Here is a 19,960-nt window from a genome sequence, read left to right as displayed (position 1 = left end):
TTATAACCTCTACCTAGAAAATTCTTGATTTTTTTGTATCTATGACATGAACAACATTTAAGTCTGTATTAGCGATGAGCGCATTTTCTTGGATCGCATGGATCGAAGTCTCTTCCTAGTTTTTAACCCTTTGCATGCTGGGTAATTTGTCTTCTGCTCAAATGTCGTCTGCTGAATTTCTAAAATAAGCATTTTCTTCATTTTTTTTTCAAAGAATACTATCAGAATAGCAAACAGTTTGGATCCAGATGAGACGCCACGTTCTGTGGCGTCTCATCTGGATCCAAACTGTTTGCAAAGGCCTTTAAAATTCGGCTCCAGCGCTTTAAGGGTTAAGTACCAGAATGGGTTGTTAATACAGGCATAGCTATAAAATCATTATATAAGGCACCTTTGAACTTGATCGATATCAAAGCCGAAGTCTGATATTAGCTCAACAGATACGAATAACGACACGCTCGTGACGTCAGTGTTTGATTTACTTTCTTTAGCAACGCTGTATTTAATATCACAATGATACACAACACCCGCATTTAAACGTAAGTGAAAATTATGATTGGTAGTAAGTTTATTAAATATGTTTAAAGTTGATGCTAATCAGTGATTCAAACAAAATAACATTTATAAGAGAACAAATTATGGCTGATAAATAAATGCACTTTTTTCCACATTGCCTCCTCACATTGAATTGTATTCAAAGTCTGGCATTGTAAACACCGACATCAGGCCAAGAAACACAAATAATGAGATATCACATTAAATATAAAACAGCAAATAACGAAATCATAAGTAGTATAATAAATATAATTTGGTATGCATTTAAATTAATTAGATTATATTTTATATTTATTTAATAAATATACAATTTAACCACACATAAATATTATGGCCTAAAGCTTTGTCTGAAACATAAATACGCCGTCCTGCCGAATCGGTCTAACGGAAGCTACCTGTCTCCCGTCATGTACATTGTCGGCCATTTTGATTGGGGCACGTTGCGATGGCGACCTCATGGAGGTCATGATGTTCCCGTTCGGAGCGCGGGATACCATCACACAAGGTTCATTACGGTGAAATGTGTGGTCACTGGAACTCAATCCGAACGTCCCGTGTCGGTCAAATTCGTCGGGAAATTGATTCACATATCCATAATTCCTATCATAGCCACTGGGTGTAAAAAATCTATTATTACTTTCGTAATCGTGTCTTTGATTCCGTTTTGATTTTTTCTTCCGGTTATCCACGGTAAAATACTCCACTGTCGGTCTTCCTTCAGTTGCAGAATGAAGGTCAGGATCGTACGACCTTGACCTAAAAGACGGTCTGAAAGAGGGTGAATAAGCAGGACCATTATCATGAGGTTTAGAGTCACAATTATTTCGTCTCCCACTTTGCGATTTATGTCTGTTATCAATCTTTGCCGGCAGATGTCCATTGTGACATTGACGCTCAGGAGACACAGATACTCGGGTACCTCTGGAAATAACATTGTCACTTCCTGTGTGAAATATTTTAGGAACGTAATGGTGCAAAGACGTTTTAGAATTACTTCGTTTTTGCTCGCCAATCTCGTGATTCGCATTCCCGCGAGTTTCTTGCAGACGAGAATTCGAAACTGACCTCCATTTGGGACTCGTTTGTTTCCGTGTCACGAGGTTGGCGTTCGTTAGCGAGTATTCGTAGTTCGCGGCGTCTGGGTCGTACCAGCTGCTTCGATAACTCGTAGGACGGAGCTCGAACGAGCGACGATATGCGGGGTTATCGTACGTGGTCGACCTTGTAAAGTCCATGGATCTGCGAATAAACGAGGACCCACTGTTTCGGTTACTAGGCGTGGAATCCTATGAACAGAAAAAATACATCACGTATACATGGTGGTTTACGACTTCCACTGGACAACGTTCGATCCGTAGATTTGTAAGATGCTTCTTTAAACCCATTTATGCCTAGTGGACTTTCCCATCCTTCTACATTGGATCAATTTATTTCACAACGTAGGGATGTCTAGTATATTTATTTCTATATTTAGAATATTTCTTACAGAAACTCCTTTAAGAAAACAGCGTAGACCCTGATGAGACGGCGCATCATGCGACGTCTCATCTGGGTCTTCGCTGATTGCCAAGGCCTTCTTTTCTAGACGCTAGGCATAAATGGGTTAAATGGCTTTGTATCGGTTAAGTCCCCTTAATTTACTTACCATGAACTAAGTTGACAATATTCGTCTTATAAAAAAATGTAGTAGATTTTTCTTCATTCTAACATATTTATTAAAATGAAATTTGCGCACGTATCTTTGTGTTAATAAATGAAACAAGTGACTGGTGCGAACTCTACTGAATTTTAATAGAAGACATTTAAACATGTTCGAACTGAACGACTATGCTTATTTCATAAAATGAACACAAATTGTGTGAATTACGTCTATTTCTATGCTGTCATAAAGGTCTGTATTTGGGATGTCCGTGAACTGACGTCGACGTCTGGACCGACTGGCTCGCTCGGACTTCTTCCGGTCCTCGCCGCCCTGTTTTCGGAGCAACCTGAAAAGGTCCTACGAGCCGTATAATGCATGTATAACGTAGATTCATATCTACTGTTTGATAACAACGAATTCTAAAATGTACTGATTTAGTTATGTCCTGATAGAAAGAATACAAAGAAAACTGCAGCGAATAGTTTGTAATTTAGGTAAATATATCGCGGTTTGCGGCCCACTGTTAAAGCGTTGGTGTGTAGGCGTATACAGATGAGAATGTGTATTTGGATGCATATCATGTTGTCTTTATATTGGTACCAATGAAAGTAATTTCGCTGTGCAAAATGATATAACTGTTGCGCTGTGCAAAATGATATAAATGTAATTGCATACACTCGTTTTTAAACGTATATGCGACGGTTTACGTATATGGCGTAACAAATCAATGTTCGTGAAATAGTACTACTATTCATATACTATAACACCGATACAATTAGTTTCATTTGCACTTTTTTGGGCTGTATACCTCATTCTTCAGTTGTAATCCATTGTGGAAAACATTTACGAATAGGGTTTAAAAAGTATTTTGCTAGCCATAAGCATTATATTGTTGTATCATAAATATGGCATATGTCCTCGATAATATTTCAGAAGGTTTACTTCAATGAGTAATATGGGGTTTAATGCATATGCGTAAAGCGTCGTCCCAGATTAGCTCGTGCAGTCCGCACAGGCTAATCAGGGACGACACTCTCCGCCTAAACTGGCTTTTTGCTAAGAAAAGACTTTCTTTAAACGAAAAATATGATAAAAGCCGAAAGTGTGGTCCCTGATTAGCATGTGCGGACTACACAGGCTAATGTGGGGCGACATTTTACGCACATGCATTAAACCCCCTTTTTAACAGAGCACGGCCCAAATATTAATTGATAGAAAAGTTTATCATAGGCGGCGCAGTGCATTTAACTAAAAATAATTGTTATGTTCTACAAGACCTACTTGCATAAAGCAAAATATCAGTAAACACTTTATTTCCCAAACAACCTCCATTTACCTGAAAATATCGTCGAGGATCATTTAACCACCAAACATATCAACACACATATAACACTCGATATCCATCCGCATCGCTACACTCATGTAAACACAAATGCATATAAAAACACCGGAACGTCTCTTATTCGAATTTAACGCTTTAAAATACTGATTTCATCAAAATAAATATGCGCAATAATATACAACTAAATAAAACATAAAGTCTGTCTATCTCAATCAGCCGGCGATCTCAATATAGTGTCCGTAATGATCTGTAATTAATCTTACAGGTGCATGACTATAACTCGGACTGCAACCATGCTAATAAGGGTTTAAAGATGGGCGGTGATCATCACACGTGGTGTTTCTTGTCACTACAGGTGTCAACCTGTCATCGTGCGATAATGAGCCGCGCTTAAGACGAAACATGTGTCAGGGCAATGACGTAAGGCCTTACAATACTGACCTTACCCTACATATATCGTAACATGTATTGTGTGGTAGCCTTTCTGCACGAACGGCTACCACTTTCGGTATCGATGATGCATGTGATTTTTCTTTATTTTCATTAAAATTGTATTGGCCATATCAATCCTTTACAAATTATTAATAATGCTCATTGCTTTTTATTTTACTGTGTGGTCTAATATATACAGTTTATATTGCGCTTATCGATCAAATTTGATCGAAACAAACCGTTAACAATTATAGATATAAAACACCATTGTTGCTAGTGCATATGTGCAAGCATACCTGTTTGTATCAAGCAAATGATCATTGTAGAAACAAAACACAAGCAATGCAAACCAACGATGAAAGCACACACAGAGCACATTAAGGTAAATTTCAAGTTAGATACATCCGGGAAACAGAGCAGTTGTAAGAACCACCTTAAGTTTCCCATTCAATGTTTCCGGTCAACGAAGGGGATACAAATAACATATTTCGTTTCAAATTAAAAGTTTCAGAAAAACATGCAACATTTTCAAAGAGTAGCACACTGCTATTCTGGTATTGTAATCAATATATAGGATGCGAACTTATATATATGGCTGCTACAGCAGACAGATGCTTTGTACAAATTTCAGAGACCCTTTGATGTAAAGAAAGTTATCTATGGGGGTTTACTAAATGTGTACAATGCTGTCAAGATTATGAAGCTTATAATAAACTATTTAAAAATATAAACCGCGACATTGGCAATTATCTTTTAGAAAGCAGACTGCTCGTTTCGTCAGCTTCTCTTTTCAAGACTGATCAATGAGTGTCATAATATTCTCAAAACATCAATACTATACAACTGGGCCCACTTAAAGTATATGGACCGCTAAGCACCTGTGTGCACTGTCAATACAACCACTATTTCACATTATTGGAGCATGCATAGATAATTTAAAAACTGTTAATTCCATTAACATGTTCGTTTCTAAAGTTTTCACAGGTTCACTCTTGTAACGATAGCATAATGCAACAAGAGCACCGCCTTGCGGGTGCAGACCGCTCATCTATTTTTCTTTTTAAAGGTGAAGGGAACTATCTCAATACTTCAATAAAAAAAGATGGATGGGTGGGGTGGAGAGGGGTGTATAGTGTGGGGGGGTGGTCATTTATTGCATTATCTTCCAAAAATAAGAAATAAAAATGCAAAAACAAAATAAAAATAATTTATTTATTTATTATTTATTTTTATTTTATTTTTTTTTTTGGGGGGGGGGGGGGATTGTTGGGGGGGGGGGGGGGGGGGGGGGAGGATAGTTCGAGGGCCTTTCAAAATTAAAATAATAAAAATAAATATATTTTTGTTTTTTAACCATGTTTCCAAAAAAAATTGGGGAGGGGTTTGGTGGGATCAGTATAGTGTGAGAGTTTGGTCATTTAAAAGATGATCTTTCCAAAACAAAAATGAACAATAAAATTCTTTTTTTATTTGGGGGGGGGGGAATTCGGGGGGGGGGGGGGGGCATGGGGGATGGTTTGGGTGGAGTCAAAAGTTGTAGTATGTCATGTAAGAATTGTTTTGTCAAAGTATCAATCAAATCTGATCATAAATAACGAAGTCATTGCAATTTTTGCAAAATTTAATTATTTGACCTTGAAAGTCAAGGTCATTCAAAGGTCAAGGTAAAATTCAACTTGCCAGGTACAGTACCCTCATGAAAGTATGAAAGTATTTGAAGTTTGAAAGCAATAGCCTTGATACTTTAAAAGAGAAGTGTATGTAAACACAAAATTTAACCATATATTCAAAGTTACTTAGTCAAAAAAGGGCCATAATTCCGTCAAAATGACAACCAGATTTATGCAACTTGTTCCGTACAATCCCCTTATGATAGTTTGTGAGTGTTCCAAGTCTCAAAGCAATAGCTGTGATACTTTAGGAGTAAAGTGGCCCAAAACAAAACTTAACGAACTTTTCAATTTTCTAAGTATAAAGGGGCCATAATTCTGTCAAAATGCCAGTCAGAGTTACATAACTTTGCCTGCACAGTCCCCTTATGATAGTAAGCAAGTGTAGCAAGTATGAAAGCAATAGCTTTGATACTTTAGGAATAAAGTGGACCTAAACACAAAACTTAACCAATTTTCTAAGTATAAAAAGGGCACATAATTCTGTCAAAATGCATACCAGAGTTATCTAACTTTGCATGCCCAGTCCCCTCATGATAGTAAGTAAGTGTACCAAGTTTGAATTTTATAGCTTTGATGCTTTATGAGAAAAGTGGACCTAAACACAAAACTTAACCACATTTTCAATTTTAAAAGTATAAAAAGGGCACTTTATTCTGTCAAAATTCACGCCAGAGTTATCTAACTTTGCCTGCCCAGTCCCCTCATGATAGAAAGTAAGTGTACCAAGTTTGAATGCAATAGCTTTGATACTTTATGAGAAAAGTGGACATAAACACAAAACTTAACGGGACGCCGACGCTGACGCTAACGCCGAGGCCGACGCCGACGCCAAGGTGATGACAATAGCTCATAATATTTTTTTTCAAAATATAGATGAGCTTAAAATACTAAAACAAAACATCATATACCAGTAATATTTCACAACAAAAAAAAAGGCTAAAATAAAACAATGCTTTTGAAGTGTTCACTGCAGTCATTCAGGTAAATTCATAAAATCATTCCGAAATACTAACACAATTTATTTAAGTTGCTGCATGATTAATACTTATGTAATATCACGAAATTGTGTGCCGAAGTGTTAAGTTTGAGGTCTATACTAAGAACAAATTATCAACGTTCTTTGAACAACTGTTACAATACTCTATCTCATTTAACGTTTTAAAAATGTGTAATAAAATTCTTAATGATATGCTGAAAATCGTTTGAAGAATAGTTGTAAACAGTAATTGATATGGATCTTGTTATAAAACGGTTCGTAAATCAAATCACTCAACTAACTCAATATTAAACAGTGACTAACAAAATCAACTACGTTGTGATGTTTTACTAAGGAGCCAACGAATAGCGGCCATTTTAAGTATCAAAAAATTGCGAGTACACTAAAATGAGATGCAAGGAACTCAGTCCATCTACAATATAAACACCAAAATGTTAATAACAACAACAAAAACATGCTGAAAGAACGTAAACACAGAATAATAGATTTTCTTCAACGGTGTGGATTGTGGAAGATCCAACCATGCGAATGTTTAACTCTTTCATAGCGGGAACCGAATTTTGAAGGCCTTTGCAAACAGTTTGGATCCAGATGAGACGCCACAGAACGTGGCGTCTCATCAGGATCCAAACTGTTTGCTATTCGGACAGTACTCTTTGAAAATAATCGAAGAAAATGCTAATTTTAGAAATTGAGCAGACAACATTTTAGCAGACGACAAATTTCCCAGCATGCAAAGGGTTAACCAATATATGCAAACGTTCTGGTAATCCTCTGAGATCCTCATTAAGCTTACCATAAAAACAATCTGCGTTAATATAATTATTGGAAAATCGTACCAGTAATTATTTGTAGGGATTAGCAATGGGTTATCTTAATAATCAATTATACATTCACGTTCTTGCAGAGGCATAAATATAAATCTGGCAACGCATTTAATACATGGAATGTCTTTGTTATCACTCGTTCAAATAACACAGCATTTGGAATGTGGTTTCACGAATCAATTCCTGTTGCCACAGAATGACCTCCAACTAACGTTTTTTGGGGGAAACAAACATGGCAAAAGTAAAACAAGAGTACGGTATAACGGGTGCCAACGCTCGGCTGCGGGTGCAGTTTTGAATAAATGAAAGCTTGTCAGATTATTTTTTTCGAGGTCATAGTGATCTTGACCTTTGACCCAGTGACCCAAAAATGGGTTTGGCGTGTAGAACTCATCAAGGTGAATCTACATATGAAGTTTCAAAGTTAACACGACGCGGACGGCAGACGGCAGACGCCGAACGGCGGACGACGAGCTGGCTATGACAATACCTCGGGTTTTCTCCGAAAACAGTCGAGCTAATGAAATGAAAGCACATGGACATGTATACCTGTGTTTCGCGTTTTTTGAACGCGCAGTTATACGCACTTCGTCCCATCAATACCATAGCTTCTATGAAAATAGTGGAGTCTGTATGGATAGTGGAGACGGTACGAAATAGTGGTGACTGTATGAAATAGTGGAAACTGTATGAAATAGTGGAGACTTACGAAATAGCGAAGACTGTATGAAATAGTGGTGACTTATGAAATAGTGGAGACTGTATGAAATAGTGGGGACTGTAGGAAATAGTGGAGACTTATGAAATAGTGGAGACTGAATGAAATAGTGGAGACTGCATGAAATAGTGGAGACTTATGAAATAGTGGGGACTGTATGAAATAGTGGAGACTGTATGAAATAGTGGAGACTGTAGTATTCTGATTTCTTTTACGAAAACACTAATGTCACAAAAACAATGCTATTTAAAAAGCCCATTTGATGAAAATGGTGAATACAACGCACATGCATATTTTCACGATCGAGAACTTTTATTTGTAATGTAATTTTATATAATTTATCTTCGCATTTAATGAAAAGGTGAAGTTAGTAATAACATAATCTTCTGTCAAAATATCGAAACGACAAATACATTCAATTGAAAGTGTATTCTTATTTTGCATCAAAAGTTTTTGAATTCTTAATCTGGGGTCTGATGTCGTATTAATCATTTGAGTATGCCAAATAGAAGTGAAAGTTATATTAACTTATAATTTTTACATTTAAACAATATGCTGGTCCAGTATTTTGTTCAGTTTGTATTAAGCGGAAATAACGAAGTACGAACTATTATGCAATTTAACAATTAATGATATTATTTTAAATAAATATGTCTAAAACCACAACTTCAGAGTGAATTAACATACATCCAAGCGACCATTGGCTGTGTTATTGCTGTTTACATAACTGAAATACATAACACTGCAAGAATCCATTTTATTAATGCACAGATACATATACATTACGTTACGAAATACGTGCTTATTTACTGCACATGCAGCCCTGGCAATCAGACAGCAGGTTTAACCCATTTATGCCTAGCGTCCTGAAAAAAAGGACATTGCAAACAGCGTAGACCCAGATGAGACGCCGCATAATGCGGCGTCTCATCTGGGTCTGCGCTGTTTGCTTAAATGAATTTCTTTATGAAATATTCTAAATATAGAAATAACTATACTTGACACCCCTAATTTTGGAAATAAATTGATCCAATTTAGAAGGATGGGAGAGTCCACTAGGCATAAATGGGTTAATATCCGTGTAACGGATATTGAATAATGCTTGCAATACAATCCCTCAGCTTTGTCGGGATTTATTTTGATAGTCATTAACCCATTTATGCCAAGTGGACTCTCCCATCATTCTAAGTTGGATCCACGTATTTCCAAAATTAGGGATGTCTAGTATATGTATTTCTATATTTAGAACAATTCTTACAGAAACTCATTTAAGCAAACAGCGTAGACTCAGATGAGACGCCGCATCATGCGGCGTCTCATCTGGGTTTACGCTGTTTGCAATGTCCTTTTTTCAGGACGCTAGGCATGAATGGGTTAAATTCAATCCTACATGGATTCCAGAAAGTTGTGAACATAGTTTATCTTGAGGATGTATCATGTTTATGAAGATTCACCCATAGGCGCTCGATGTCAATGTTTATATATTTTTATTATTATTATTATTATTATTATGTTTTTAGTTACCCGTAGTTTATTATAATGCAAACACATACTAAATCAATAAAAATCTTCCTACAAAACGTCTGCTTAAAAAAGTTCGACTATGTACATAGAAATTGACAAGGTAAATCACTCACCATTTTCTGAAGCAACGGAAGTGCATCATTATGCATAATTAAATCGCTGTCACCCCGCTCGCTTATTGAAATCCGCGCGCAGGCCGGGAACCTCGATCTTTAAATATCAATAACAGTCAACAAACACCACGGGCGTCAGATTTGATTTTTGAATCGGTGATTTTTTTCTGGAAACCCCCATGGCAGACCAAATCCAGTTAAACAATTGGTAAGGAATGATTTATGTGTATGAAATTTAAAACATATTTTGTTGATTACCCCATTAAGTGAGTGAAACAATAGTTACAGGAATTTATCACATCGTCTGTGGAGGTCTCTATAGGCTATAGGCATACACGCATGTACATGACTGTTATTGATATTTAAAGATCGAGGTCCCCGGCCTGCGCGCGGATTTCAATAAGCGAGCGGGTTGACAGCGATTTAATTATGCATAATGATGCACTTCCGTTGCTTCAGAAAATGGCGAGTGATTTACCTTGTCAATTTCTATGTACATAGTCGAACTTTTTTTTAAGCAGACGTTTTGTCGGAAGATTTTTATTGATTTAGTATGCGTTTGCATTATAATAAACTACGGGTAACTAAAAACAAAATAATAATAATAAAAAAATAAATATAAACATTGACATCGAGCGCCTATGGATTCACCTACCTTCGGCGTTTACATGAAATCTGCTGGTTTTGTTGAGTTGATATGGCGATTTGCTAGGTGTTAACCGCGTGCTGTCTTGTTCATAGTTTCGATATTCAGGAAGATTTCATCTGCTGATTGTGTACTTTCTTAAGACATTTTTTCGGAGTATAAAAAGTTATTATTAGATCTAGATGATGTGTATTATGGGATATACATTTAAAACGAAAGTTCTCTTTGGATACAATGAGTTCAATTCGCACAGTTATTGAGCAATATTATGTATATTTTACTTCCGATTTTATGTTGTACATAAGTATTTATACTACGTTTATGAACTCAGTGTAAACACAGAAGCGATGTTGCCGCTCGTTACAAATCGTCGTCTTGGCCTTCGATGCATCAGCATATGTGTAAACTAAATCATTTATATTTGACAACGTTAAACTGAAGACTTGTTTATAATAAATCAATTCCCCATCTTGAGATTTAACACACCTAAAGGACACAATAATAAAATATAGGAATGATAAAACACAAGAAGTCACAATAAATGGCAATAGGTCGAGAAACGCGTAACCATTCCTCAACCTTTCGTTGCCGCTCACGGGACACTCTTACCTGCTGCATTGTACGCATGATTTATGTGTGACATTAACCAGATTTCTTCTCCAACTTTTGCAGTGACCTTGCTACTCAACATCTCGTATTCATTACAAAGCTTAGCCATGGATAATCTTAATAATGAATCATTTTCGTAATAAACTCATCGATGTCAGTGGAAGAAATTCGCACAGAGCAACGTTGAAGAAATTCGCAAAGAGCAACGAGTGTATTTATTTTTTCCCTCGCTTAAATTCAATGACCAATCGTATGCATTTAACCCATTTTTGCAAAGTGAAATCGCCCATCCTTCTAAATTGGATCAATTTATTTCCAAAATTAGGGATTTCTAGTATATTTATTTCTATATTTTGAATATTTCTTACAGAAATTCATTTAAGCAAACAGCGCAGACCCTTATGAGACGCCGCATCATGCGGCGTGTCATCTGGGTCTACGCTCATTGCAAAGGCCTTTTTTCTAGACGCTAGGCATAAATGGGTATTTAGTAATAGCACTGTTGTGCCAGTTCGAGATCTACGCTTATTGCATATTAGTATTTTTGCATATTTTGCACGGAAAGAGGAAGAAATGGCCAACGAAGCTAATACAATAAATACACGTAAAGATCTATTCTCTCTAGAAAGCCAATTTCCACTATACAGCCAAAATATAACTAGTAATTGTATCTAATCGTTCTGATGGCGGTTATTTTACAAACATTATATAATTCAGAATAAAACAGTATTTAAAGGAAAGGATCTAGTACTGGAAGTATTAATCCAAAAATGAACGATTTAAATATAGTATACCTAGAGCTTAAACGGAATATCTTTTATTGTCAAAGAAAAAACAGAATCCCTTCAAAATACGACTTGTAAGAAGTATGAAACAAACTTTTGAAATTTACAAAAATACAATTAAATCAGAAGAAGAATAAAAAATTCGGTCCCTTGTTAAAATATTTACTGACATCTCATATAATGACATAACTAATCATAACACATGATATAAATAATGCTTATAACATACTTATTTGTTGTCGTTGTTGTAAACTCTGAAATATCAGTTTTCGTATACAATTCAATTCAGCTCTTACTGTATCTTTATGACTAGCTGGGAATATACAGACATAAAATATTACACTGTAAACATCATAAAGAAAAACAATATGAAGCTGAGCCTGTCATTATCGAATACTCATTTATTTAAAGTCAAACCAGAAATGAAAACTCCAGCTTGAAACGCAGTTTGCGTTATCTACAGACACCAGATGCAGGAAATTCATGATTAAGTATATTTGTTCTCTGGATTAAATGGAATAAAAATACACTTAATGCTCCTTTATCTTAAAAGCAATACTAAAACATATGCGCGTTTACTACTTCTTGGAAAATGATTAGCACTTGCTATCTATTTCTTAATTTTATAACACGTATAACGATACAAATGATCATTAAACGTTCGTTGCTTTGATTGTTCGTTAGACTGACAAATCGTAGTTATGGGATTAATTTATACAACATGTTTGGCATATCCACTTGTTACCAGAAAATGCTTTAAGCAATAACACTCACATGCTTGTGTTATAAAATGAAGCTTGTACAAATTGAGACTAAAACATACACGTTTATTTCACACAAGAACGTATTTTTAAATTAGAAGATACTGCAATTTACGTGATAATTAATTATATAAATGTTTTGTGCTGTACTCGTGGCGGTCTTTCTGTTGACATTGACTTTGAAACATATATCTCGTTTGACACCGAAAGCGTTAAATCTTGCTCACATATGGGCCGTGCTCTGTGAAAAGGAGGTTTAATGCATGTGCGTAAAGTGCCGTCTCAGTTTAGCCTGTGCAAACCACAAGGTTAATCTGGGACGTCATTTTCCTAAACTTCATTTTTGCTAAGAAGAGACTTTCTTGAAACGAAAAATATAATACAGTAATTAGCCTGTGCGGACTTTCGCAACATACATATCTTTAACCCTTTGCATGCTGGGAAATTTGTCGTCTGCTAAAATGTTGTCTGCAGAATTTCTAAAATTAGCATTTTCTTCTATTTTTTTCAAAGAATACTATCAGAATAGCAAACAGTTTGGATCCTGATGAGACGCCACGTTCTGTGGCGTCTCATCTGGACCCAAACTGTTTGCAAAGGCCTTTATAATTCGGTTCCCGCACTGAAAGGGTTAAAAAGCAGATAATACATTTCCCAATATAAATACCACTAGCATATGTTAAAAGATATTTTTCATGGATTTGTTTAACAGGGATAGTTTACCTTTGGTTACTGTCTAGCTTTTGTGGAGCATAAATTAACTGGTGTTTATTTTGAGGAATACAATAAATGTCTGTTAGGTAAACACGTGCATAACGATCGTAGGCTTCAAGGATGGACATCCTTTGTAACTAGATGTTATAGATGAGAAATAATTCATGTGAAAATTGTGACATGCGGACTGAAGAATGTACTCTCGTTTTAAGAGAGAGAATGAACTTAACATAATTCATGCATGAAGAGACAAGACAATATTGGCAACAAAGCTACTACCAATCAGGTGCATTCTCTTTTAGCTTAACCCATTTATGCCCAGTGGACTCGCCCATCCTTCTATATTGGATCAATTTATGTCCAAAAGTAGGGGTGTCTGGTATATTTATTTCACTATTTAGAATATTTCTTACAGAAATTTCTTTAAGCAAACAGCGTAGACCCAGATGAGACGCCGCATTATGCGGCGTCTCATCTGGGTCTACGCTGTTTGCAATGTCCTTTTTTCAGGACGCTAGGCATAAATGGGTTAATAATTACGTTGCCTTTGAATTTAAACCGCGTCCGGCAAGTCATAACTGCTATATTTCCAAACAGTTTAATTGTATGTTATAACTTGTATAATATCGTCTTCTGAAAGATGATCCCTATCATATTCAAAAGAACTAGACAAGTGTTACATTTGAAATGTTTGCCTTTCTTAGAACTTACGTTTATGCTTTAGTACGAGTTCTTAAACAATACAATATTTTCATTCGTTTTAAAAAAAATAAATAAATGAAAACATATTATAAAAACGTTATGAGTTCAGCTCCTTTACGTATTTTTTGATCGAAAAGTTTCATTTAAGAAAAATAACTTTGTTGCAATTAACATAAATATGGACGGATGCTTGAATGGCTTAAAACCAGCCTCTATGCTTTGCTTCGATCGTTCCAAAGCGGGAACACCAGTTAGTGTAGCTTTGAGTGTATCATGTTGTTTATCTGTAGTGCTTCTCACTGTTTAGCAGTTTCACTTTGTGTATATTTGAAAGAAACAGGTGAACTGATCGTAAGAAGGTGCCCTCTCCCCAGCTTGAACTTTATTTATAATTGAATAGCTTTCAAGCGGATGTCAAAATATATACCATCATCTATCACTGAGTACTGATTATCCTTGATCTTGTCGGCATTATTCCAAAACACCGTTATTGAATTTCTCTGAATACCTGTTTTCCAATGAAGTTCGTGCAACTCTCAAATTCAACTTAGTTTTGGAAAATGTTTGCATCTGTACAACAATAAACGCCAAAATGAACGAATTGAGGGTAAATATTTTATAATAACATCGAATAATTGATTCATTTAGACGATTATTTACATGTATAATCTTGTAATGTTCTTGCTTTAATTTCGGTATACGTATAATTGTAATGTGTGTACTTTTAAGACCGCTTTGGTTCTGTGAGAGTTAAAATACATAATGTTTACAAAACAATACATAGTCTAGTCGTTTGCTGACAAACTGTCCAATTTATCTAACACGAAAGTACACAGGTCGCCGTGGCGAAGTGGATATGGTGTCCGCTCAGGTCGCCGTGGCGAAGTGGATATGGTGTCCGCTCAGGTCGACGTGGCGAAGTGGATATGGTGTCCGCTCAGGTCGCCGTGGCGAAGTGGATATGTTGCCCGCTCAGGTCGCCGTGGCGAAGTGGATATGGTGTCCGCTCAGGTCGTCGTGGCGAAGTGGATACGGTGTCCGCTTAGCGACCATGACATAACGGGTTCGATTGCACTTTGGGAGCGTTCTTTAGATCTTCCATAAAGACACCATGTACTGGTTCTACGTAGAAAACGGGCTTGAGAACGTTTCAATAAGACTAAGGCTTTGAATAGAATCAATCTAAAACTAGAAATGGCGCGGCAGAGGCCGACGCGTATCCCCACGCCGAATGTTTGACCTAGGTGTGCCCCAGGGTTGGTAATGGGGCCATGCATAGCTGAGATTGACCGTATTGTCATAAGAGAAGTTCATCATCAATTAGAAGTGAATTGGTGTAGAAATGAAGAAGTTATAGTAAAAGGCAATTTTGGGTGGGTGTGACATATGTGGGCAGGGCGCCCCAGGGTTGGTAATGGGGCCATGCATAGTTGAGATTGACCGTATTGTCATAAGAGAGGTTCAGTATCAATTTGAAGTGAATCGGTGTAGAAATGAAGAAATTATAGTAAAAGGCAATTTTGGGTGGGTGTGGTCTATGTGGGCGGGGCGCCCCAGGGTTGGTAATGGGGCCATGCATAGTTGAGATTGACTGTATTGTCATAAGAGAAGTTCAATATCAATTTGAAGTGAATCGGTGTAGAAATGAAGAAATTATAGTAAAGGCAATTTTGGGTGGGTGTGGTCTATGTGGGCGGGGCCCCAGGGTTGGTTATGGGAACATGAATAGTTGAGATTGACCCTAATGTCATAAGAGAAGTTCAGTATCAATTTGAAGTGAATCCGTGTAGAAATGAAAAAATTATAGTAAATGGAATTTTTTGGTGGGTGTGGCCTATGTGGGCGGGCGCCCCAGGGTTGGGATTGGGGCCATGCATAGTTGAGATTGACCCTAATGTCATAACAAAAGTTCAGTATCAATTTGAAGTGAATCCGTGTAGAAATGAAAAAATTATAGTAAATGAAAATTTTTGGTGGGTGTGGCCTATGTGGGCGGGGCGCCCCAGGGTTGGGAATGGGGCCATGCATGGTTGAGATTGACCGTATTGTCATAGGTGAGGTCCAGTATCAATTTGAAGTGAATCGGTGTAGAAATAAAGAAGTAAATGTAAAATAACCTAAAAAAATGAGTGATAATTTCTGACGCGGCCCCACCCCAACCCCTATAACTTTTGACCCAGGGGTCAGATCAAAATTCCAAATAGTGCAGGGTCGCACATATGCTCATAGCTACCATGTGTGTAAATTTCAAGGTTCTAGTGCTTTTAGTGTAGGAGGAGATAGTGGCCAGGACGGACGGACAGACGGACAGACGGACGGACAGACGGACGGACGGCGGAGATCACCACAATATCCCCACCTTTTTTTCAAAAAGCGTGGGGATAACAATAGGTTAACAAAGGTACAAGTGTGCATTAACTAACAAACATTATAAAGTAAGAGTGCACTATTCAGAATTAAGCTTACAACTAAGCCCAATTTTAAAAAATTTCTGAAGTGCTGCTAAATACACGCTGGGTATGCGGATACTTTGATAACAGATGGCACTTAGATACCAGATAACAACAAAAGCCACGCGCGAGAGGTAAGTTCATCAGTTTTTTTTTTAAAGTTATATCATAAAGATCAGTTTTTTAGACAAGGCGCATGGTCGAGTTTATAAATGGTGTATCCATTTCTATTGCAAAGAAAAACATCACGGAAGAATGGTAGATTTTTTCCCCAAAAAATTGAAAATTCGGTCGGAAAACCGCATAAACTAAACGAACAGTAAACACTTCAACAAAACAAAACTACTTAAAAATATTGCTAGACATTGTTTGATATTCCAGCATGTAGAGTAACCACTGTGCTTCAAATACTGAATTTTTATAGTATTCAATGAAATATAAACGAAGATAGAGCATATTTTAATAGGTGGTATTCGTTAAGTTGCGGATACTTTGATTCCCGATATAGGGCACTTCGAATAACAGAGACTTTCAACAAAGTGGGCACTATGATAACTGAGTTTTATCTTCTACCTGAAATGCATTTATGTGTATTATGGCTAATCTTACCAAACATTTTGAAGTACGAATCAATTTGCATTGTGAAGCCCGACTCATGGGGAATCTATGCATAAAGTAATTACATACACATGTAAAATAAAGCCAACGGCGTTATTCGTTTTCAAACATCTTATTACTATGAATTTATATAATTAATATCGTAAGTGCAAATTTTAAAGAAGATTCAAATGCTTATTTTTGAAGTAAAATAATTCAAGTGACGACCGAAAATAATTGTCTAAATAATAAACTTGTTTTCAAGTGGTAAATTGTGATTAAGAGAATTGAAAATACAACGGATCATGTGGATCAACACGACTATGTTCAATTAAACTTATAGCAGGACTCTAGGTGAGGGGAGCAATGGGTCTTAAAGCGGCCAATACACCTCATAAAATCCTTTGTCATTGGTGCTCATTAGAATCGCATCATGAAGACGATAATAATGCGTAGACACAAAATTTAAAAGAGATTGGAAAACTCCCTTTATATTGAGCTTTACACTTCCCTTTCCCTTGTATTATCATATTCCAAAGGGATACGAACATGTTTCGGTAATTCGATTTTAATTTACGTCAGTACATACATTTTTATTTATTGCCTGCTTACTATAGCAGTATTCCACAGCGAATTCTGCATTTCTGATTCACTAAATACATAAAGAGTGTGTTATATCTGGTAAAAAGTGTCGAGTTATCTGGAATCGAAGTGCCATTGCCTTTAAAATGATCGGTAAAAGAAGTGTCCATGAAAATTTGGCACCCGACTCTTAAAACATTTGAATTTCCTCCAATACGCTTTTAAACAAAAATTTAACATGTTGTAACATTAAGGGACATAATGATCTTTTATTTCGATCAGTTGGCATGCTGTTGATTTATTTCCAAGTTTTTTTATTTTGTTAAAATACGTTCTGATAATCGAATTCATGACGATTACCGATGAAATTTTATCTCTTTTTTTATAATCCACTGTCTTTTTTTCACGACTTTCTTGCGCCGCAATACGAAGTACTATACCATTAATCAACCAAACAATGTTACGTGTCTGAAAACCAAATGAACAGAACATAACTGCGAAACAGATGAAGAACTCAACTCTCGCGCGTGGCTTTTGTTGTGATCTGGTATCGAAGTGCCATCTGTTATCAAAGTATCCGCATACCCGGCCTGAAATAGCAACGATGAAAATCAGATTGTTATTGTGTTTTTGTAGTAACTTTCTTGCCATTGATGTTCAAAACTGTATTGTTTAATTTTATTCAGAATGTTTAATCAAACTTAAGAATTTAATTTGGTCCATTGCATTACGCAGCAACCTGTATTTTAACACGCCAGGCCAATTAAACAAAAGGACTATTTCAAAAAAGATTCACATGCATTTTTCTATATGTATCAGGCATATTCCCGTTAAAAATAATTCTTCATGTTAAGATGTTTCAAGAAACAAATGTGAATCCGATCATGAAATTACCCCTGATATCCAGTCGGGTCCGTTTAAGTTTAGAGTAAGGACATTGGTTTGGTTATATCAACGAATCAAAATGTTTGCAAATTGTATTATATGATATTTGTTATAAAATGTGAATGGTCGACCCTGACAGGGCGACTGTTCTTTATCGTTGTCAATCAAGAAACAGGTCTGATTATTTAGTGTGAACGATGTTGTGTGTTCGTTACAAGTGTGTTTTTGAAAAGCAATATTACATATAATGTCCTCTTAAAAACACATATTGACTATGTCAATGAGTAATGTGTTTACTTTTGAAAAATTAACTCATACATAATTAAATACTCAATTTTAAAACGTCCATGCCCAAATTTGTTTCAAATTTCTCACCTACCACCCGCTACTTAATAATCCATGCAATGCGGCTTGAAATGCACTGGCCAATCCCGGAATTACCAAGGCTATTAACGAAAACCTTCAATCATGCAGTGTGGTGACGCGTTTTTGTTCAATGAATGTTTAAAGTAGTATATAAGGGATGATTCAATCTTCGTTTTAGAGCTTCGAAGAAAATAAGCGCTTTTCAAGAAACGACTCAATTATTCAATTTTGTCATTTTCAGTCGAACCTGTTTTGTATCAGCCATTTTTATCCCCACGCTTTTTGAAAAGCGTCAAGGTCATCATTCAAGGTCAACAGTAAAAAAACAAATCCAAGTAATAAGCTTTAAAGGGAGGTAAGTAATGAACCTGCCAAATGATTTTTTAAATAAACCAAAGCGGCGCAAGAGGGGGCATTTTGTTTCTGACAAACACATCTCTTGTTTTATGTTTTTTTACATTAACTTCTTCATTTCTACACCGCTTGTTTTATGTTATTTTACATTAACTTCTTCATTTCTACACCGTTTCAATTCTAATTGATACTGAACATCTCTTATGACAATAGGTCAATCTCAACAATGTATGCCCCTATTACCAACCCTGGGGTGCCCCCTGGGTCAAACATGCGGCGTGGGGATACGCGTCCGCTTCTGCCGCGCCATTTCTAGTTAATCATGACATGCCGTACCATACTCAAGAATAATCCATATAGTTCTCATGTCAATCTCCAAATGGGATAAGCATTGTACATTATTCATGCGAAATTGGTGATGTCAAGTTGTTAATTGAAAACAAATTCGGAACCTTTCTGTTTATTTCATACAATAAAAAATATTTCGTATTTGTTTTTGTATTGACGATGTTATATCTGTATTTTTTAATAAAAAATCGAAAAAGCAAAACGTTAACTTATAGTTTGTTGGATCACAATTATCGTTATGAAGGTTGGTTTTAATGTAAATATTAACCCATTTATGCCCAGTGGACTCTCCCATCCTTGTAAATTGGATCAATTTATTTCCAAAATTAGGGATGTCT

The 19,960-nt window shown here is 36.3% G+C and overlaps 1 protein-coding gene across 8 annotated transcripts in view; it reads right to left on the bottom strand.

Moving 5' to 3' along the window:
* Window positions 1-463: 463 nt before the first annotated feature.
* Window positions 464-19,960, bottom strand: part of LOC127873484 (uncharacterized) — a 51,668-nt gene continuing 32,171 nt past the window's right edge. For 6 of the 8 annotated variants that reach the window (XM_052417368.1, XM_052417371.1, XM_052417370.1 and 3 more), the window contains 2 exons: window positions 2,423-2,543; window positions 464-1,841 (listed from right to left, as the gene is read on the bottom strand). In XM_052417368.1, coding sequence (XP_052273328.1) covers window positions 891-1,841; window positions 2,423-2,543 — 1,072 coding nt within the window. In that variant the 3' untranslated portion in view covers window positions 464-890. The other 2 variants (XM_052417373.1, XM_052417374.1) reach the window with 2 other exon arrangements.

This window comes from Dreissena polymorpha, chromosome 3, assembly GCF_020536995.1.
Source record: "Dreissena polymorpha isolate Duluth1 chromosome 3, UMN_Dpol_1.0, whole genome shotgun sequence".
Lineage (NCBI taxonomy): Eukaryota > Metazoa > Mollusca > Bivalvia > Myida > Dreissenidae > Dreissena > Dreissena polymorpha.
The sequence above is the reverse complement of the archived record's forward strand: the minus strand, read 5'-3'. Positions and strand labels throughout refer to the sequence as shown.